The 20,431-nt window shown below is 40.7% G+C and overlaps 1 protein-coding gene across 5 annotated transcripts in view; it reads right to left on the bottom strand.

Annotated features, from left to right (window-relative positions):
• Positions 1 to 20,431, bottom strand: part of ADAMTSL3 (ADAMTS like 3) — a 454,464-nt gene that overhangs the window by 208,266 nt on the left and 225,767 nt on the right. For all 5 annotated transcript variants that reach the window (XM_035303956.3, XM_035303955.3, XM_035303954.3 and 2 more), the window contains exon 7: positions 14,111 to 14,237. In XM_035303956.3, coding sequence (XP_035159847.3) covers positions 14,111 to 14,237 — 127 coding nt within the window. The remainder of the gene's footprint in view (positions 1 to 14,110; positions 14,238 to 20,431) is intronic.

Below are 20,431 nucleotides of genomic sequence, written 5' to 3'. Positions count from 1 at the left end.
TTTATCCATTTCTTCCAGCTTTACTAGTTTATGTGCATAGAGTTGTTTGTAATATTCTCTGATGATGGTTTGAATTTCTGTGGAATCTGTGGTGATTTCCCCTTTATCATATTTTATTGCATCTATTTGGTTATTCTCTTTTCTTTTTTATCAATCTGCCTAGTGCTCTGTCTATTTTGTTGGTCTTTTCGGAAAACCAGCTCTTGGATTTATTGATTTTTCGAAGGGTTTTTCGTGTCTCTATCTCCTTCAGTTCTGCTCTGATCTTAGTTATTTCTTGTCTTCTGCTAGGTTTTGAGTTTTTTTGATCTTGCTCCTCTAGCTCTTTCAATTTTGACGATAGGGTGTCAATTTTGGATCTCTCCATTCTCCTCATATGAGCACTTATTGCTATATATTTTCCTCTAGAGACTGCTTTAACTGTGTCCCAGAGATTCTGGCATGTTGTGTCTTCGTTCTCGTTGGTTTCAAAAAACTTCTTTATTTCTGCCTTCTTTTCATTGTTTATCCAGTCAACATTCAAGAGCCAGTTGTTCAGTTTCCATGAAGCTGTGCAGTTCTGGGTTGTTTTCTGAATCTGAGTTCTAACTTGATTGCACTATGGTCTGAGAGACTGTTTGTTATGATTTCAGTTGTTTTGCATTTGCTGAGCAGTGCTTTACTTCCAACTATGTGGTTAATTTTAGAGTAGGTGTAATGTGGTGCTGAGAAGAATGTATATTCTGTGGATTTGTGGTGGAGAGTTCTGTAGATGTCTATCAGGTTTGCTTGTTCCAGGTCTGAGTTCAAGCCCTGGATATCCTTGTTGATTTTCTGTCTGGTTGATCTGTCTAATATTGACAGTGGAGTGTTAAAGTCTCCCACTATCATTGTGTGGGAGTCTAAGTCTCTTTGTAAGTCATTAAGAACTTGCCTTATATATCTGGGTGCTGCTGTATTGGGTCCATATATGTTTAGGATCGTTAGCTCTTCTTGTTATATCGATCCTTTTACCATTATGTAATGGCCTTCTTTGTCTCTTTTGATCTTTGTTGCTCTAAAGTCTATTTTATCAGAGATGAGAATTGCAACTACTGCTTTTTTTTGCTCTCCATTTGCTTGGTAAATCTTCCTCCATCCCTTTATTTTGAGCCTTTGTGTATCCTTGCATGTGAGATGGGTTTCCTGGATACAGCACACTGATGGGTTTTGGATTTTTATCCAATTTGCCAGTCTGTGTCTTTTGATTGGTGCATTTAGTCCATTTACATTTAGGGTTAATATTGTTATGTGTGAATTTGATATGGCCATTTTGATGCTAGCTGGCTGTTTTGCCTGTTAGTTGTTGTAGATTTTTCATTATGTTGATGCTCTTTAGCATTTAGTGTGATTTTGGAATGGCTGGTACTGGTTGTTTTTTTCTATGTGTAGTGCCTCTTTCAGGAGCTCTTGTAAAGCAGGCCTGGTGGTGACAAAATCTCTGAGTACTTGCTTGTTCACAGAGGATTTCATTTTTCCTTCACCTCTGAAGCTCAGTTTGGCTGGAAATGAAATTCTGGGTTGAAAGTTCTTTTCTTTAAGGATGTTGAATATTGGCCCTCACTCTCTTCTGGCTTGTAGAGTTTCTGCCGAGAGATCTGCTGTGAGTCTGATGGGCTTCCCTTTGTGGGTGACCCGACCTTTCTCTCTGGCTGCCCTTAGTATTCTCTCCTTTATTTCAATCCTATTGAATCTGACGATTATGTGCCTTGGGGGTACTCTTCTTGCAGAATATCTTTGTGGTGTTCTCTGTATTTCCTGCATTTGAGTGTTGGCCTGTCTTGCTAGGTGGGGGAAATTTTCCTGGATAATATCCTGAAGAGTATTTTCCAGCTTGGATTCATTCTCTTCGTCACATTCTGGTATGCCCATCAAACGTAGGTTAGGTCTCTTCACATAGTCCCACATTTCTTGGAGACTTTGTTCATTCCTTTTTGTGCTTTTTTCTCTAATCTTGGTTTCTTGTTTTATTTCATTGAATTGATCTTCAACTTCTGATATTCTTTCTTCTGCTTGGTCAATTCGGCTGTTGAAACTTGTGCATGCTTCGCAAAGTTCTCGTATTGTGTTTTTCAGCTCCTTCAATTCATTCATATGCCTCTCTAAGGTATCCATTCTTGTTATCATTTCCTCGAATCTTTTTTCAAGGTTCTCAGTTTCTTTGCATTGATTTAAAACATGTTCTTTTAGCTCACAAAAGTTTCTCATTACCCACCTTCTGAAGTCTAATTCCGTCATTTCATCACAGTCATTCTCTGTCCAGCTTTGTTCCCTTTCTGGTGAGGAGTTTTGGTCCTTTGTAGGAGGCGAGGTGTTCTGGGTTTGGGTGTTTTCCTCCGTTTTGCTCTGGTTTCTTCCCATCTTTGTGGATTTGTCCACCTGTCGTCTGAGTAGTTGCTGACTTTTCGATTGGGTCTCTGAGTGGACACCCAGATTGTTGATGATGAAGTATTTCTGCTACTTGGTTTTCCTTCTACCAGTCTAGCCCCTTTACTGTACGACTGCTGAAGTCCACTCCAGGCCCTGCTAGTCTGGGGTGCACCTATAGCAGCTGCGGAACAGTGAGGGATGCTACCAGTTTCTTTTTCTGCTAATTTTGTCCCAGAATTATGCCTGCCAAATTTCAGTCTTCTGGATATAGAGGGTCAGCGAGCTGCTTGAGTTGACACTCTGTACTTTATAGGAGCTCAAATGCTGAGCTGTGAGCTCTGTTGTTCATTCAGGGCTGTTAGGCTGCTGTGTTTAATTCTGCTGCAGCAGAACTCATGAAAAAACCCCTTTTTTTCTCAAATGCTCTGTCTCGGGGGGTTGGGGCTTTCCTTGTGAGTGTCCGCCTCGCTGTCCTGCCCAGCTAGGAGGCAGTCTAGTCAGTATTTGCCTGCCGAGGCTCCGCCCTGCTGGTGTGAGGTCTGCCCTTTTGCTGCAGGCTCTGCCCTGCGGTGGTCTCCGCCCTGCTGCCACGGGCTACACCCTGCGGCAGAGTCTCTCTGTTGTGGTGGGTTGCCTTGGCAACGGCAGGCTGCGTCAGCAATGGGTGTGTTCCTCAGTAGGGATGGATTGCCTCAGTAATGGCGGACGCCCCTCCCCCACCGAGCTGCACCATCCTGGGTTCAGCTGTGCATGCAGTGAAACTCTCTAGCCGGAGCATTTGGAATCTGCATTTTGTTTGTCCCACTCTGCGGGCCCAAACACAGTTTCCCTGGAATCTCCTGGCCTGGCTCACTGTCCAAGTCTTGTTCGATCAGATGGATATGCCAATCTGCCCTCTCAAGTCTCAGATTGCCGGTTCAACAGGGCACCCAAACCCATGCACTTTGTGTAGAGTGCTGTGGAGCGCTGCTGCACTGAAGCGCAGTCCGCTGGTTGCACCGGCCGCCAACTGCACCAGCCAAAACCTCTTTGCTGGCGCCCCACGTCTTTTTTATACCTGGAAATTTCCCCGTTCTGTGGGCAACAAAGATCCATCTGGAAATGCGGCCCTGACTCACCCTCTGTGCGTTCATTGAGGGCTTCAATCCTGGGTTGTTCTCACTGCACCATCTTGAGTCCGTCCCCCTGCATATGTAATTTTCACTCACTTCAATGTATTAAAGTCTCTCTGAATTTCTACTGACTTCAATTTCTTCTTAGATAACTATAGGGGATTTTTCTTTACATATTTTGATGTAATGGTATTTGGTTTACAAATTATTTAAACTATTTGTTTTTTGATTACCAACAAAGTGTCATTGGTATTTCTGCTTGAAATTCTACTTGTACTGATACAAAGACTACTACCCATGCTTTCTTTATTTTGCCTTTTGGAATTGGCTATTGAAACATTGCAGACAAATGGCCTCCTGGTAAAGGCCCCCCTTGGTCTGGAGTTAGACCTGGGGCTGAAGACAATGATGGAGAGAGGAAGTAATTGTAAATACAGTAAGAAAGAGCAGGCTGCTGCCTGTGGCTCAGCACAAGCTCAGTATGGACTGCCTGAAACCTCCTATCAGAAGAATGCAGATGGCATTGCCAAGCAGGTCTGATTCTAAGCCTCCTTTGAAATCCTATACTTTGTAATGGTGCAGAAGCCAATTATTGAAAACATATTGGATGGTGGCTGGGCGTGGTGGTGCATGCCTGTATAATCCCAGGACTTTGGGAGGCTAAGGCAGGAGATCACTTGAAGTTAGCAGTTTGAGGTCTACCTAGGCAACATAGTGAGACTTTGTCTCAAAAAAAATCGAAAAATTAGCCAGGTGTGGTGGTACATGCCTGCAGCCCCAGCTACTTAAAAGGCTGAGGCAGGAGGATCCCTTGAACCCAGGAGGTTGAGGCTGCAGTGAGCTGTGATTATGCCATTGCATTTAGCCTAGATGACTGTGTCTAATTAAAAATATATATATAAGATGGAGAAAAAAGGCTTCTTCTCTGTCCCATCCTATGGTGTCACTAACAGTAGGCTCATGTCTGGGACACCTAGATTTTTTGTTGATGGTGGTAACTGGCTCCTGCTGATCACATTCATTGTTTGGAATTATTCCAAAACTGTCTCACTGAAATTTGGTGGTAAGAGATTCTTGATACTGTTACTCACTGTGCCATCCACCAGAGCTCCTTCTTGTTACTCTTTAAATGCCATTTGCATTAGTTTTACTCTACAAACTACTGGGAGAGGCAATATGGTATAGTGGTTACCATCACAGATTCTGGAGCCAGACAACCTGGGTTAGAATACCAGCACTGCCACTTGCTGTGTGACCTTGGGCAAGTTACTTACTCTTTTTGTGCCTCAGTTATGTCTGTAAAATGAGGATAATAGGAATACCTGTTCCAAGGGGTTGTTGTGAGTATTTAATAAGGTAATATATGCAAAGGGCTTAGAAAAGAACTTGGTACCAATTAGGGGATGGGTAAGTATAAGTTATTATTAAAACCATGTTGAGCATTTACTATGCCCCCAGGCGCCATGCTAAGGAACTTGTGATGAATTACCTCATTCATTCTAATGAAAACTCATTTCTACAATTAAGACAATTAAGCTTTTACAAGGTTAAAGTGACTTTCCCAAGATCACAGAGTTCCTAAGCATTAGAACCAGGGGCAGAACCCAAAACTACACTTCAAACCCTTCTACTATGAGACCAAGCGATGCTATATAAACTCAAACTCACCCATCACATAGAGTTTCATTTTGTGGGTTTCACTTGTTTGATTTTGCAATCACTGGACTGACCTAAGATTCACTGACTTTCCCTCCTACACATAAATGCTCAAGTCCAGCTGTTCCATCATATTTTTTCTATGTCTCATTTCCTGTTGGATATCACAGCTTTGCTAAGTAGCAAGATGTACAGGAAATAAATTGCCAACACAATATTAACTAATCAATAAACAGAAGTTTCAGCCCAGAGGACTGTAATTTATATCAGATTATTTATTTTCACTATAAAGTTCAACCAGAACTACATCAACCTAAATATATACATTCCAAGGTAAACAAGGAAAAGGATGTCTTAGAGACTCTCACTTGGACAACCTCATCCCTACTTTTCTATTCTTGGTTTTTGTTTTTGTTTTTTTGGTGTGTGTTTTTTTAGTTGGTTGGCTATTTTTTTTCCTGAACAAAATTTTCTGTCAAGTATTTTTCATGTTACTTTTCTAGAACTTGCATTTATTTTCTCCTTCTATTTAGATTCAGACACACCTGTGTGCGTGCACACACACACACTATTCCCAAAGTATAAAGTAGTTTTTAAAAAGAAGTATCTAAATACATGCTAATACTAATACTTTGAACCCTATAGAAAATTGTAAAAAATAGGCTTTCTTTTTTTTTAAGGAACGAATTTATTTAAAAAGAGATAATGTTGTGAAAAAATTTTGTAAACTGAAAAAAAAAGTGTTTTCTAATGCCCTCACACACCCACAACTATCTGGCATCACTTAGACTAAAAAGAGTTACCTAGGTAGGGTGCGGTGGCTCACTCCTGTAATCCCAGCACTTTGGGAGGCTGACACTGGTGGATCACCCGAGATCAGGAGTTCAAGACCAGCTGACCAACATGGTGAAACCCCATCTCTATTAAAAATACAAAATTAACTGGGCATGGTGGTGTGTGCCTGTAATCCCAGCTATTCTGGAGGCTGAGGCAGGAGAATTGCTTGAACCTGGGAGGTAGAGATTGCAGCAAGCCGATTGCACCACTGTACTCCAGCCTGGGCAACAAGAGCAAAACTTCACCTCAAAAAAAAAAAAAGAGTTAACCTAGTGTGGCATTGTACAGAACAGGGTCTACACAACTTCTCAAAAGGAGGATAGCAAGGTTTGCTTCAAGCTCATCTGTCATTCTGTAGGAGCAGCAGGGGATTTTGGAAGGTGAGAAAAGGAAAAGTCAATGGGTGGCAACACTGATTCTGCAGCTGGAGGACTGTCTATACACTACTTTGCAAATGGGACTGAGAAAAATGAAACATGTCAGTGAGCAAAAAGTAGAAAAAGCAAATGTAGGAAATTGACAGCAAACTTTTTACAAAGTAAGGAAGCAACACAGCAGAGTTTTGCCTTGGTGAGAGCAATCGTCTGAAAACTGACTCATGCCCTGAGCTCTTAGGGTACATTACTGAAGTCCCCAATTGCTGAATCTGCAAATGAGTATCTTCAGCCCTTAGGCCCTATGCAGAAACATCTGCTCCCAACCTGAGGGATGTTTATTTACTGGCTTAAATTGCCTTTACCTCAAAAGACCATGGTAACAGGCAGACTGCCTAATAACGTATGCTTCTGTGTTCATTGGCAGGGCTAGCTTTGGAACAGCATGCAGGAGAGGGGACTATGTTCCACAGCATCTAATAACAAATATCTGTCCAGATGTTCTTCAGCATCGTAGTGTAACTCTCATTTTCTGCCCTTTAAACTGCATCTAAGAAACCAGGAGGCTGGTGAGGATAAGATGGTCATCTGCATTCTGACTCTGTCGTTGGGCATCAGACACTGAAAAGCAGAGATGTTAACCAAAGGCATGTGCCAGGGCCACCTGAAAAGTTTGGTGACCTATGATTATGATTGGCCAGATTTACTCCTCAAAATTCTAGGGTGGGGCCTGATAATCAGAACATGGGACAAGTTCCACAGGTGCTCTTGATGTGCAGGCTGGGTCAGGAACCATGGAGCTGGGCTCTGCTGAGGGGAAACAAGGGGTAGGTAGATTAGGGCAACATTTTCTCCCCTCTGGCCCCATTTTCATGCTACCTTTGTTCTCTCTCCTATCACTCTAGGCCTTGGTACACCTCTCATCTCATGCTCATCTAACTGTCCTTGGAAGACAGTTTGGGAGGGTGGTTAAGAGCATGAACTCAAAGGTCAGAACCACCTTGACCACTCACCAGTTGTGAGGCCTTGACGAAGGTGCTTAATTTCACTGAGCCTATTTCTCCATTTGTTAAATGGGGAGTGTATAGTAGTACCCACCTTGTGGGGTTAAGAATAAATAATGTCATACATGACAAATACACCTTAATACATCCAGTGTAAGTATACAAAATCTGGGGGCCACTATTATTATTATTATTGTCCCAATAAGTATTTTCCCTAATAGTCCCAGTGCTTTCATCTGGTCAGCAGATGCCAGGTCTTCTGGGTGACCCCAGGTGATACAGTGCTTGCCTGCCAATAAGCTGCTTCTGACTTTAATTCACATTCCTCAGGGACTGCTGCCATAGGGATGCTACTCTAAGTGGGCTCTTCAATTCTGCATAGGTCAGGTCAACAGGCCTCTAATGAAAACATACTGGGTGCCAGGTACTGGGCCAGGTGCACGAGGTTCTTGAGGAGCTCACATACCAATGAGGGGGTCAGTGCACAAACTAAAACTCTCTCTTGCAGGTTGTGACAATATCATATTAAAAGGCAACCAAGTAGCAGTTCAAAAGCGGTAAGAAGAAACTTCACACCAATTCACTCTTGTGGTGTATCTAAAATTTTCTGGGCCCTATCAAACTAAAGACGAGCCACAACTGTCAAGCCTTTCATTAAAAGTTCAGAAAATGGCTTCATATAAGTTCCTGGGACTTGTTTCTCTAAACTCCATTCAATCTTAAGATCTATTGTTTTTTTCAAACAAGGAACAAAGTACACATACACTTAATAGATTTTCAGAGCTAGAAGAGGTCTTAGAAATTGTCCATGCTCACTGTACAGATGGAATAGTTGAGGTCCCAGTAAGTGAAGCATCTTGCCCAAGAAGATAGATGGTTAGAGGCCAAACTGAAGTTATTACCCTAGTCTTTGGCTTCCAGTCCAATTCTATTGCACAATATCATTTAGTCCCACTGAAATCATAACAGGAAGCAGAATCATCTCCAGCGAAGGGCACACATTCATTTGTTCAACATTAACTGAGCTCCTATGATGTGTTCTGTACCAGCACCAGGAATACAATGAACACCAAGGACATGGTGCTGCTTTTGCAAAGCTTACTAGTGGGAGAGGCAAGGAGTACCAAGGAATGCCTTAAAAGAGGGTGTATTTATTTTCATACTGTCAAAAGTTGAGCGAAATGCTGGTGTTCCCAGTTGGCCTTAGGTAACACTCGATCAATAGACTTGGCTGCCATGTAAAAATGGACAAAAAGCTTAGAATAGACAAGCCGAGTGTGTCTTTGCCTCACACATGTGTGCCCTGGTGTGGACAAGACCAAAATAAGGAACAAACCTGGAACTACAACTGAGTTCCTAAATACCAAGCCAAGACTCTCCAAATAGATATGTTTGCTCCTTTGTTGTTGTTTTTAGAGCTTTCTCTCTTTAATATCTGAGTGGCCTCTGGTTCCCTTTTCCAATATCCAAAGCTGTTTATGTTGGTTGTCAGTTCCGTCTCTCTCCTCCTCCCTCGGAACAGGAAATTTGTGTGTTGTATCTGGATAAATTTCTGATTTTTCTCATAGCAAAGGTTTTGGCTCCAGGCTCTTACACCTTGTGTCTGCCTCACTGCGTGATGGAAATGATATCCTGTGTGCAGCCTTGCACTTTCCCCAGTGCGGGGATGTGCCAACAGCATCTCATTGCCATGTCCTGACTCAGGGTGAGTCCCAGGAAAGATCAAAATGAATGCCTGGCAAGGTGTGGACGTAGGAGCTGCGTGGATTCTGCAGGCTCCAGTGATGCACACTCAGGGGGAGACATGGCTTCATTTCCCACATTTCTTTCACACAAAGCATGATTATAGGGAAGTGCTTCCATATGGCCTAGGGAAAATCCCAGCCAAAAACAGTTTCAGCTGGTCAGTTTTAGAGCTGTAACAGATGTGAAGGGGCCATCGTTAGAATCAAGATGATGAAGGACTATGTTTTCAGGCATGCAGGAATCTTTGCTATATATGCCTTAGCTCAAGCACAGGTATACGGAACCTGATAAAATGCCAGCATTCTGTGGGATGCTCCTAGCTTACACCATGTCACTCATGCCCTGCACTGAAAGATCTGTCTGTGCACTCCTATTACCATTTCTATGTAGAATTTGATTTTAAAAAATTGAACATTTTAGGGGTACTTAACTTGGAATGTCCTAAACAGGCATCTGGGGCCTGAGAACCCCACAAAAAATCAGAATGGCAAATTTGGGGCTTATAAATACACATGTATTTTCCTGGAAAGAAAATGCATAACTTTCAATAGAGTCTCAAAAGCATATGTAATCCAAAAGCTGAAAATCAAGAGACAGAGAACAATGAACTACCCTGCATTTCAGTACTTCTTCCGCACACTTCTCCAAATGAGACTGCCCCTTGACACAATTTCATCTGGCATCTACCCTGGTTCAATTAGAATTATCTCAAGTTCTAATCTTTCTGAGACCCTGACAAAATGAGGTATTTTCTGATGAGATTTCCAAACTTTCTAAGGCTAATGCTAACTCTACATATCTCCTTACACCCTGATCCAACTATTGTCTTTCTCCCTTAGTCCCCTCATCCACATGCCTTCCTGAATGAATGCTTCTCAGCATAGCCTGTCTCTTCAAACTGTGTTCACTGATCTGAGTCCTAAAACTTTAGTTTCTCCTGTAATTCACTCTTTTTTTTTCACACTTTCAAGGTTTTCCTCTATACCAAGCAGTAGATCTCTTAAAATCAATCCCCAGATTGACTGATTATTGACTTTCAAATACGTTTACAAATACCTACATTTAGATAAGAGGTGTTGAAACGGGAAAAGTTCCCTTATCCCCCATGCAGGGCATGCAATGGGGGAGTAGCTTGCTTCTTCAGTGCCCCACAGCTTAAACCCCTAGTGGGAACATCCAGATGGGCAGGTTATGGGGAATGTGGGGCTCTAACCTCATGGCAGCATCTAGAATTGAGTGTTTAAAGTTCCTGAAGTTCCAGCGGGTGTTAGTGTGCTCTCTCAGCTCAGCTGTCCTCTGGTGGCTGTGTTAATCAGCTCAGTTAGACCCTCTGCCTTATCTCAAGGACAGAGGGCTGTCTGTATCCCACAGTTCTTGCCCTAGTGTACCGGAAAAATAGAATCACACATGGGCTTGGAGAAGGAGTACAAAGTTTTATTTAATGGCGGAGGCAGCTCTCAGCAGATGGATGGAGAGGAAGAAGGGGGATGGAGTGGGAAGGTCATCTTCCCCTGGAATCTGGGCTCTCCTCCACCCACCCTTGGCCAAGCTTCCCTCTGGGTCTGTGTTGCACACTGACAACGGCCTGTGAGTGTCTGTGTGTTCTTTCACTGGTGTGTTCCTCTAGACATCTAGTCACTTCTGTGTGTGTGTGTGCCTGCTAGGGTCTTGGGTTTTTATAAGCACAGGATGGGGGGCATGGTGGGCCACAGCAGTCTTGGAAAATGCAACATTTGGGTGGGAAAACAGGAGTCCCTGTCCTCACCTAGGCCCGTGGGCACAGGCTTGAGGGTGGAGCCCTAGCCAGGGACCCTGTCCTTCTCTACCCAATACTTTCCTGCTCCCCTCCCATATCAGTGTGACATTGTTTGGTGCCCCAATGAGTAATATTTTTAATAAAAATGCAGCTAGCACTTACTGAGTGCTCTCTAGTACTCCACTGTTTGGAGTGCTCAACATGGGTTGATTTTTTAAATCCTGACAACAGCTCTACAAAGGCAATACTGTTGTTATTCCCAGTTTAAAATCAGAAATCCAAGATACCCATGGAAGTTAAATAATTTAAATAACTCACACAGCTCATAAGCAACAGACCCAGGACTTAACCCTGGAAGGCTGGCCCCAGACCCCAATTTCTTAATCACTTCCCAATATTTCCCTTCATAATTAATTATGGGAGATGTTTCTTAACTTTCTGGTCCTTAGATTCCTCATTTGTAAGACAAGCAGGACATCATCCAAACTATAGTGCAAGGATGCCGGTAGAATTAAATGATATGATATGTCTGAAGAGAACTTTGGGAATTCTAAAGCATTTGATCAATATTAGTAATAACAAACAGAAGGAATGCTAACTATTTGGTTTCCCACCTCCTTGGAAGCCAGGGTGTTATATGCCACAGTTCTGGTCAATGAAGAAAAATTCCCTGAGGAGAATATCTACATCCCAGATAATAAGGAGGAACAGAGTATGAAAAGCATTTTTTAAATACTGTGTTCTTTATAATGACACAGGCAAAAGCCACCCTCCAAGGGTGTGAGAAGAGAGAAAGGTGCCTGGTTCCTGAAAGACACAGTAAAACAGCATCCCCAGCCTTAGCTGCCTACTCCAGGCTTCTTGTTAGAAAAGATTTATGGCCAGGCGCGGTGGCTCAAGCCTGTAATCCCAGCACTTTGGGAGGCCGAGGCCGGTGGATCACGAGGTCAACAGATCAAGACCATCCTGGTCAACATGGTGAAACCCCGTCTCTACTAAAAATACAAAAAATTAGCTGGGCATGGTGGCGCGTGCCTGTGATCCCAGCTACTCAGGAGGCTGAGGCAGGAGAATTGCCTGAACCCGGGAGGCGGAGGTTGGGGTGAGCCAAGATCACGCTATTGCACTCCAGCCTGGGTAACAAGAGTGAAACTCTGTCTCAAAAAAGAAAAAGAAAAGAAAAGATTTATAAGTTCCAATGTTTATAAGTTGAGTTTTCTGTGATTTGAGTAGAATACATTCCTCATTGATATATCACCATTTAAAGCCACCTCTTTCATGAAGTCTGTAAATTGGAACCTTCATGAATTCATGGTTTCCAATCTCAGCTAGGCCCTCAAAGCTATTCCTCTATCTTTGTACTATTGATGAATTCCTTCTTCTTTCCTTCATGGGAACAGGCTCAAGTCTCTGAGCCCTCACTCCTAGTGGCCAAGTCTATCTCCTAATAAAGAGCCAAATAAAGACAATAGCCTAGAACACCTCATGGTGTTCTCCAAACAGCCCTGTAGAGTTATCCAGTTATTGACAGGGTGTTGGTCTGTTCCCCCTTCTTATCCTGAGCAAATCCTTCCCTTTATACATTCTTACCTTCTCTTCACCCACCAACCCATTGCAATCAAGCTTTGGTTTCAGCCTGCAGTTCATCAAAATCACTCTTGCTGACATCACAAATGACCTTCAAATTGCAAAAGACAAACTTTTGGGCCCTTATTCCAGTTTAACTCATAAGAGCATTTAACATCGTTGGCCACTCCCATCTCGTTTTTGAAATTACTTATTCCTTTGGGGTCCATGGTACTGCTCTTGCTCAGTTCTGCATTTACCTCCTTACACTATTCATTCCTTCTCTGTTGGATTCCCTTAAATGTCTTCTTTGGCTAAATGCTTTGACTTTAGCTTTTCCTCAAGATGGAATTATTGGCTTCCTTTTATATTCTACATACTCTCTTTGGATAAACTCACCTACTTTTATAGCTGAATGCCACCAACAAGGGGTTTTGCTATCAGCCATGATAAACTAGCATGTTTCAGATCAACCCTCCAATCACAAACAAAACACAATCAATATCTGTTTGCAGGCATCAGAAAGATACTGAGGTACTGGATACTTATGCGTTCAAAATTTTGGTAAGAGCAAAATTCAGGTGAAACTGGGATGTGGAGGTTGCAGTGAGCTGAGGTCGAGCCACTGCACTCCAACCTGGTGACAGAGCAAGACTCTGTCTCAAAACAGAATAAAATTCAGGGAGGTGGACTCTCATCTTTGATATGTGTCTCCTCTTCATGAATTCCTTACCCAAATGAATAGCGAACATGTCCACCCAGCTGCACAAAATGGAAAATTTGGGCCATTCTAGCTGCTTCTTTTCTCTTATAGCCTTCATTGAAAGAATTACCAAGCTCTGTTCGTTCTACATCCCAAAGATCTCTCCACCTGTTCCTTCCTCTAGGTTTCCTGCCACACTACCCTAGATCACAGCATCATTATTTTAAACACTCTTGAAAATTTTGAAAAACACTTCCTATTTGGACTCCCTGCTTCCAGGTTCATCTGACAGGTAGTTGAGACTATATGGCCAGCAAAGCCTAAAATATTTACTATCTATGTCTTTACAAAAAAAGTTTACTGATTCCCCAAACTAAAGGATTTTTTAAAAGACAGATATTATTAAAGTGAAAAGATAGAAATTTCCAAATACATTAAACTTAGAAACTCTAATTACACAAAATTGAAAGTCAAATAACAACTGGAACCACATTTGAAATAAGTGTGACAGATAAAATGTTAGCATTTGCGATATCTCAAAAGCTCTCAACAATGAGGAAAAGATCTACATCCAAATAGGAAAACTGATAAACAGCTTCAATAGCTAACTGAGAAATTAAAAAGTATAAATGGTCAATAGATACATGACAATATTTTCTACCTTGTTAGCCATCAAAGGAAGACAGATAAATTATTATTTCATGATTTACCTTAAAAAATTGCAAATATATATATTTTAAATAGTAATACCCTGCATTGGCAAAGGTTCAAAGAAACAGGACCTCTTTGAAGATACAATGGGATCAAAAATTTGATACACACTTTTTGGAAGAAATTTCACTTTTAGAAAATGAGCCAAAAGCTATTTCCAACTAAAAAGGATTAGCTTCAGAAAATGTTATTCTAGCAATAGAGTGTCTAAAATATATCTTGTATGATAGTAATACCGTATTGGGTTTAAAACCTACTTTTTTCAGGAGAAACCTGTGACTTCGATTGTCCCCGTACGAGCCTGCAGGTGGAGCCATCGCCAGCACAGACTCCACAGTTGTCCTCCTTGGCACTGCTTCCCAGTTGCCGATCACAGCCCACTGCCTGCCAACAGAAGCATGGCAGTCAGTGGTGCCCAAGCCAGGGGAGGGGGAGCTCCCTTCATTTCAGGAACCTTAGTTGTGATGTAATCCTTAAATTTACAGGTTAGCTCTCTTGTATGAGAACACAGTTTTATGAACGTGAATGATATAATATCTTACAGGATAGTATCATTTATATGATTCTAATGCAAGACCCCAAAATTAATAAAGATTTGAAGCTGTCCCTCCACACCCCATCTCTCTTGTATTTATATTTTATTCAGATTTCTTTCTTCCTTTCTTTCTTTCTTTCTTTCTTTCTTTCTTTCTTTCTTTCTTTCTTTCTTTCTTTCTTTTCTTTCTTTCTTTTTTTTGAGACAAGATCTCACTCTGTTGCCCAGGCTGGAGTGCAATAGTGAGAGCATGGCTCACTGCAGCCTCAACCTCCCGGGCTCAAGAGATCCTGCCACCTCCCTCAAGTAGCTGGGATCACTTGAGCCTGGGAGGTTGAGTGACAGGCCTGTGCCCCAACACCAAGCTTTTCAAAATCTGATGTGAAAACAGGGTCTCCCTATGTTACCCAGACTCGTCTCAAATTCCTGGGCTCAAGTGATCCTCCTGCCTTGGCCTCTCAAAGTGCTGAGATGACAGGCATGTACCAAAGCTCCCAGCCCAGATACTTTTAGGTACATAAAATAAACAGAACATTACAGTTCTTCCCTCTCTCCCCTCTCTCCTCAGCCCTACACTTACTTGCCCTATTTTCTCATTTCCTCGCCAAAACAACCACTGTCCTAAATTTGATGTATAACCTTCTGGTTCATAGTTTTACTTTAAATATTTTTTTTCTGTTTTTACTTGTATCCCTACATACCTATATGCCTATATCCATATATTAATATCTGCCTGTAGTCTTTATCTATATCTTTATATCTCCTTGTCTGTATCATTAACTATATGTATACCTGTGTATCCCCATCTCTGCCATTATGTCTATATATTTATAAACAATTTTTAAAATATAAAGAAGGACTTAATAGAAGAGATGGCTCATATAAAATATATGTTTATGCAGTTATCCATTTTCTCTTGTCATTTTTCATGTGTACATATGTGTGCATATTTGCTAGATGATAAGCTTCCCTATATGAGAAAAAAGGGCTATGTCTTATATTTATTTTTATCTCATAAGCATGTATTTTACATAATGTATAAAAGACAATAATATCAACTGATCTGATGGTTTACCTTTTCCTTCCCATATTCATCTAACTTTATTTATATTTATAAACCTGGTGTTTAAGTGCAGGGACTTTGGAGGAAGAAAACACCCACTTACAAACCTGGACCCACCGATCACCCCTTTCAAGCTGCAGGATGTTGAAAAATTCAAATTCAGAGACTCGTTTTCCTCAACAGTAAAACAGAGATAATAATATCAATATATAATTCACATAGGGCCTAGTAAAGATTCAATGAGAAAATATACTTAAAACTCTTAGTATAATGATTCAAACATTATAAAGGATTCAATAAAACGGGGCCAATTTTATTATTCCTCTGTTTTTTATCTTGTTTTGACTCTCGGGTAATCTCCATGCTTCAGCTTGGAGAGCTGTTGAGTTAGACTCTATAACCAAGCTGTTGAAGGGAAAATGAAACTAGAGGAAGTTGAGACAATTTATATACCATCCTTCCCAAAATTTTGGGGTTGAAGGGAAGGAGAAAGGTCAAGTGAAAATTTCAGGGAGAGGTAGTAAGTTCCAAGGAAGTTTAGGGAATAGCTTATAATTAGAGATATTTTCAAATTCACAAAGGGCTATCAGGAGGAAAGGGTCTACTTTTGTTCTGTGTATTTCCAAGTGGTAAAAGCTACAGGTTTAAGCATAATTGGAATCAATATGAGAAAGTTTGAGAAGTCAGAGTTATCTAATAATAAGTATTCAGTCATGGTCTAGGAGACTTCTTGGTGGGAAAATTGTAGGGGGGGTTAAATTATTAGATGAGTAGCTTAATCCAATCAAGTTTGAAATCCTTTAATCCTGATTATATGATTTTATAAAGATAGTAATACAATATTAATAATTGCTGATTTTTATTGAATGCTTAGCATGTATCTGGCATTGTGCCATGAATATTGTACACATTGTTTCATTAGATCTTCAGAGCAATTTTATATGATGTAGGTGATATCTTTTATCTCTATTTTATAAATAAGGAATCTAAACATTACTGAGTTAAATGATTTGCCAATATTAAACAGCCAGTATATAGTGTTGGTAATGGTTTTAAAATCCAGGTTATCTGACCGAGAATCTTAACACTACGTTACAACTTCCTCTACCTTAAGTATCAATAGATAGACAACAACAATGAAAACCCAGTTACATAGATCATTATATTAATATTTACAAGTTCATGTGGAACAACTTAAGAGTAATTGATTTTGGAAACACACTTGCATGGTCGAGATTCAATCAATGAGTAACTTGTGTTCATGCAACTTTCTCCAAGGGGAGTAATTTACTATTAAATTATAGAAGCACTGATGCTGGGCCAAGTTCTGTCCTCACACATTTATGTCCCTGAGCACTCTGCATTTCATGAGAATGAGAGTCACTCTCTATCTGGTCATCCAGGAAGGGTGTGGGTTTAGGAGCTAGGAGGGGCTTGTTTTGAAGAGTGTTTAAGGCCTTGCAAGATCTCGGGCAACTGACTACCTCCCTGAGCACTTATATTTGCTTCATATTTTTTTTAAAGTTACAGTTCATCCAAATTTTACAGCCAAAAAAAGCATGTGAAAACATCAAAGAAAAATAATATTTGAAAAGAAGGTCTTGTTTTGTGATTCATAAGGAATAAGCCAGAAAGGACCTTGAAATTGAGGGGCTACTGAACTTTGGCTTTCATATCCCATCATATTCAACAATAAGCAACTTCTAAAAAAATTGCCTGAAGTGTTTCCAACTTCTATGACATTGTCTGAAGTCATGATCTCTAATTATAGTGATTTATTAGCTACTAGTTGACAGATATATCAATAAAATTTATTAACATCTATGAAATAACCATTTTCCATATTGCCAGACACTACAGAGTATAAATTAATAATGTAAGATTCTTACTTTACAGTGTAGGTAATGAGAAAAATTACACAAGATAGTGGATGACATAAACAAATATTTAAAATATACAAGTAGTTCTTTTTAGAATATTCATCTGTAAATCAACACTTCAGCTAAACATTATTTCACAGTTCCTGCATATGATTTCCTGATCAGCTAAAAGAAGATAGTACTTAAATAAGTGGCACTAGTCCAAATGAAGCATAATACAAATTTTTCAGAGAAGTCAAATTTAATCCTTCAAGAACAAAACAATATTTTAAAAATCAACTTTTGTTTGAAATCTCTGCAAACTGAATTCTAACTTAGGGAAAAAATCTGACATTTCTGCCTTAAAAATCAGAGTATATGAAGCTGTGGTAGTCACTGGGGATACTCATAAACATTTTGCTTCTTTCATCCCACAGAAGGTATGCACTTCACCCCCTTTGAAGTTAGGTGTGGTCATTAATTAACTTTGGCCAAGGAAATATGAGTCTAAGTGATTGATCTGCATCACTTCTATAAGGAGATTTAAGGGTCAGTGTCTGAGTCCCATGTTCCCCTTGCACTATTGCAGTTATTACATAAAAAATGTGTCCAAATAAAGCCTTCTTCAGCCTGAGTCTCTGAGACGTTCTAAGAGCTGAGGGCCCTGTTGATCGCTGTTGGGCAAGTGGCATCAGCAAGAAGTAACCTTTAATGGTTTAAGACACTGAGCTTTGGGGGTTGTTGGTTACTGCAGGAAAACCCAACCTACATTCTACAGGACTATAACTTAACCATTAATGGATAAAACAGGGTTCTTAACAGTAAGATGATATTTAAAAATGGAAGTTTCACATTAAAATCCAGTTTTATGGCTTCTCTTGACAAAAACAAAAACAAAACAAAACCTCTGACATGTTTATACATAGTTGTCCCCTTCAAAATGAGCATGTATCCTCCAGTTCCCCACCACAATCGCCACCCCATATGATGACATCTGGGCAGTTTCTCCCTGGGGCAGTGCATAGACATTTGAGTTTTAATCCCTGTGCTAAGTCATCTAAGCATGATTCATCTGTTGAACTGACTATACTTTACCAAATTATACCTCATCTTCAGTTACAAACTTCAGATATACTTGTACCAATATGAAAAGTGTCATCAGTATGGCCCCAAAATTAAGAAATTAGATTCTGGAATTAGGTTGTCTGGGTTCAAATTCCAGCTCTACCACTTCCTAGCTATGTGCAATAGACTGAATGTTTGTGTCTGCACCCAAAATTCATATGCAGGGACCTAACCCTCAAGGCGATGGTATTAGGAGGTGAAACATTTGGGGGCTAATTAGGTCATGAGTGCAGAACCCTCATGAATAGGATTAATATGTTTATAAAAGATACCCTGGATACCTCCTTCATCCCTTCTGGCATGTGAGGACATAGCCACTATGAACCAGGAAGCAGGAACCAGGCCCTCACCAGACACTGAATCTGCCAGCACTTTGATTTTGGACTTCCAAGCCTCTAGAACTGTAAAAAAAATACATTTCTGTTGTCAATATGCTACCCAATCTGTGGTAGCTTGTGATAGTATCCCAGATTGACTAAGATACTGTGCAACTTGGACAAATTACTTAATCTCTTCAATTTCCAGTTTCCTTATCAACAAAGTGGGGAATAAATACTGTACCTACTTGATAGGGTTATGATGGGCTAACAGTAAAGGGCTTAGACAATGCCTGATACCTGGGCTAAGCACCCAGTGTTAGTTGCTATTATTTATATTTTTATTCCAAATTCTAAGTGGTTTCTTCATCTGCACAGCTATCAGGGAATTCAATAAACATGAATGACAAATCAGACTTGGTCTGCAGAGCTGGTACCAACCAGGCAATGCCTCTATTAAAAATCAGACCTCCAAAACAGAAGCAAATTTCATTCAGTGAGGACCGCTGTCTCAGGCTGTCAGCTGTGCTCAGGCTAATGGAAAGTTGCCCCAAGAGCACTGTGGCATGTTCATTTAAATGAGAAAACTATACAGACATTTACAAGAATTATGTATAGCCTATGACAAGTAGTCATTATGGCTCACTTCAGTGATCCTGAGGCAAGTAGAAAGAATCACACCCTTCACTTTCTCTCACCCTAACGGATGCCCAGGGCCATGTGGCACAAGAAAAGAAACTTATGTGAACGTTATTCTGTTGAAGGAAAGATACTGAATTCAACCAAGAAGTGTCTGAGTCACTTCTGAGGAAGTATTTACAATTCTTTTATGCAAATCACCTAGCCAAAGGAGCATCCAGCTTTCAGCAACCAGGGTATCACACCTCATCACCCAAAGAACTGGCTTTTGTGAGTAAGCCACAAAAACGTGATGAGAAGCACTCACTTAAAATGGACTAATTCACACTGAAACCACTTTTATCCTACAAGCCCCTTTAAACCCTGGAAACTCCTGGAGACAACTATGCAACTGGACTTACACCATGAATAAGAGGAGGGGGAGGGGGGCAGTGAGCAGAAGGGGAAACGAGGGAAGGGGAGCTCATGTTGACTGAAGTCCTCTTGTGTGTCAGCTATTGTGCTGCGCACTTGGAATGCTGGTTTGTGGAATAAGGAATTTAAAACAGGACCTATAAGGAGGATAATATCTGCTTTTTACCTGAAGGAAAGGCAAAGACTCAAAGATGGTAAGGGAGTTGCCAAGTGGTCTTCAGTTAATTAGTTGCAGAAATAGACTCTGAATGCAGTTCTCTCTAAATCTGAAGTCTACACAGTCCTGATCACAGCTATTCACAGGAAGCCACCAAGCAGGTCCATGACCTTGACCCAAAGCCAAAGTGACCTTAGCTTCACACATCAACTGTGCCAAAGGCAATGGTTTTCTACTTCCTCTAGTTGCATAGGGCACTGTTCTCTAACTATATTTTGTCATCTACTTTATCCTCAGAGCATCTTCAAATTTCTCATTTCTCCTCAAAATCCTGCCCCCTTATTCTGATTAGATGTCTTTGTTTTATATTTCACTCAATTGAGGCCATCAAACAATATTCTCACCCTCCTATCTGTTCTGATACAAACTGATCAGTGGCCCCTATTTCACCCTTCCTACCTGCCTCAAA

This window comes from Callithrix jacchus, chromosome 6 (assembly GCF_049354715.1).
Source record: "Callithrix jacchus isolate 240 chromosome 6, calJac240_pri, whole genome shotgun sequence".
Classification (NCBI taxonomy): Eukaryota; Metazoa; Chordata; class Mammalia; order Primates; family Cebidae; genus Callithrix; species Callithrix jacchus.
Note: the sequence above shows the minus strand (reverse complement) of the source record. Positions and strands in the feature narration are given on the sequence as shown.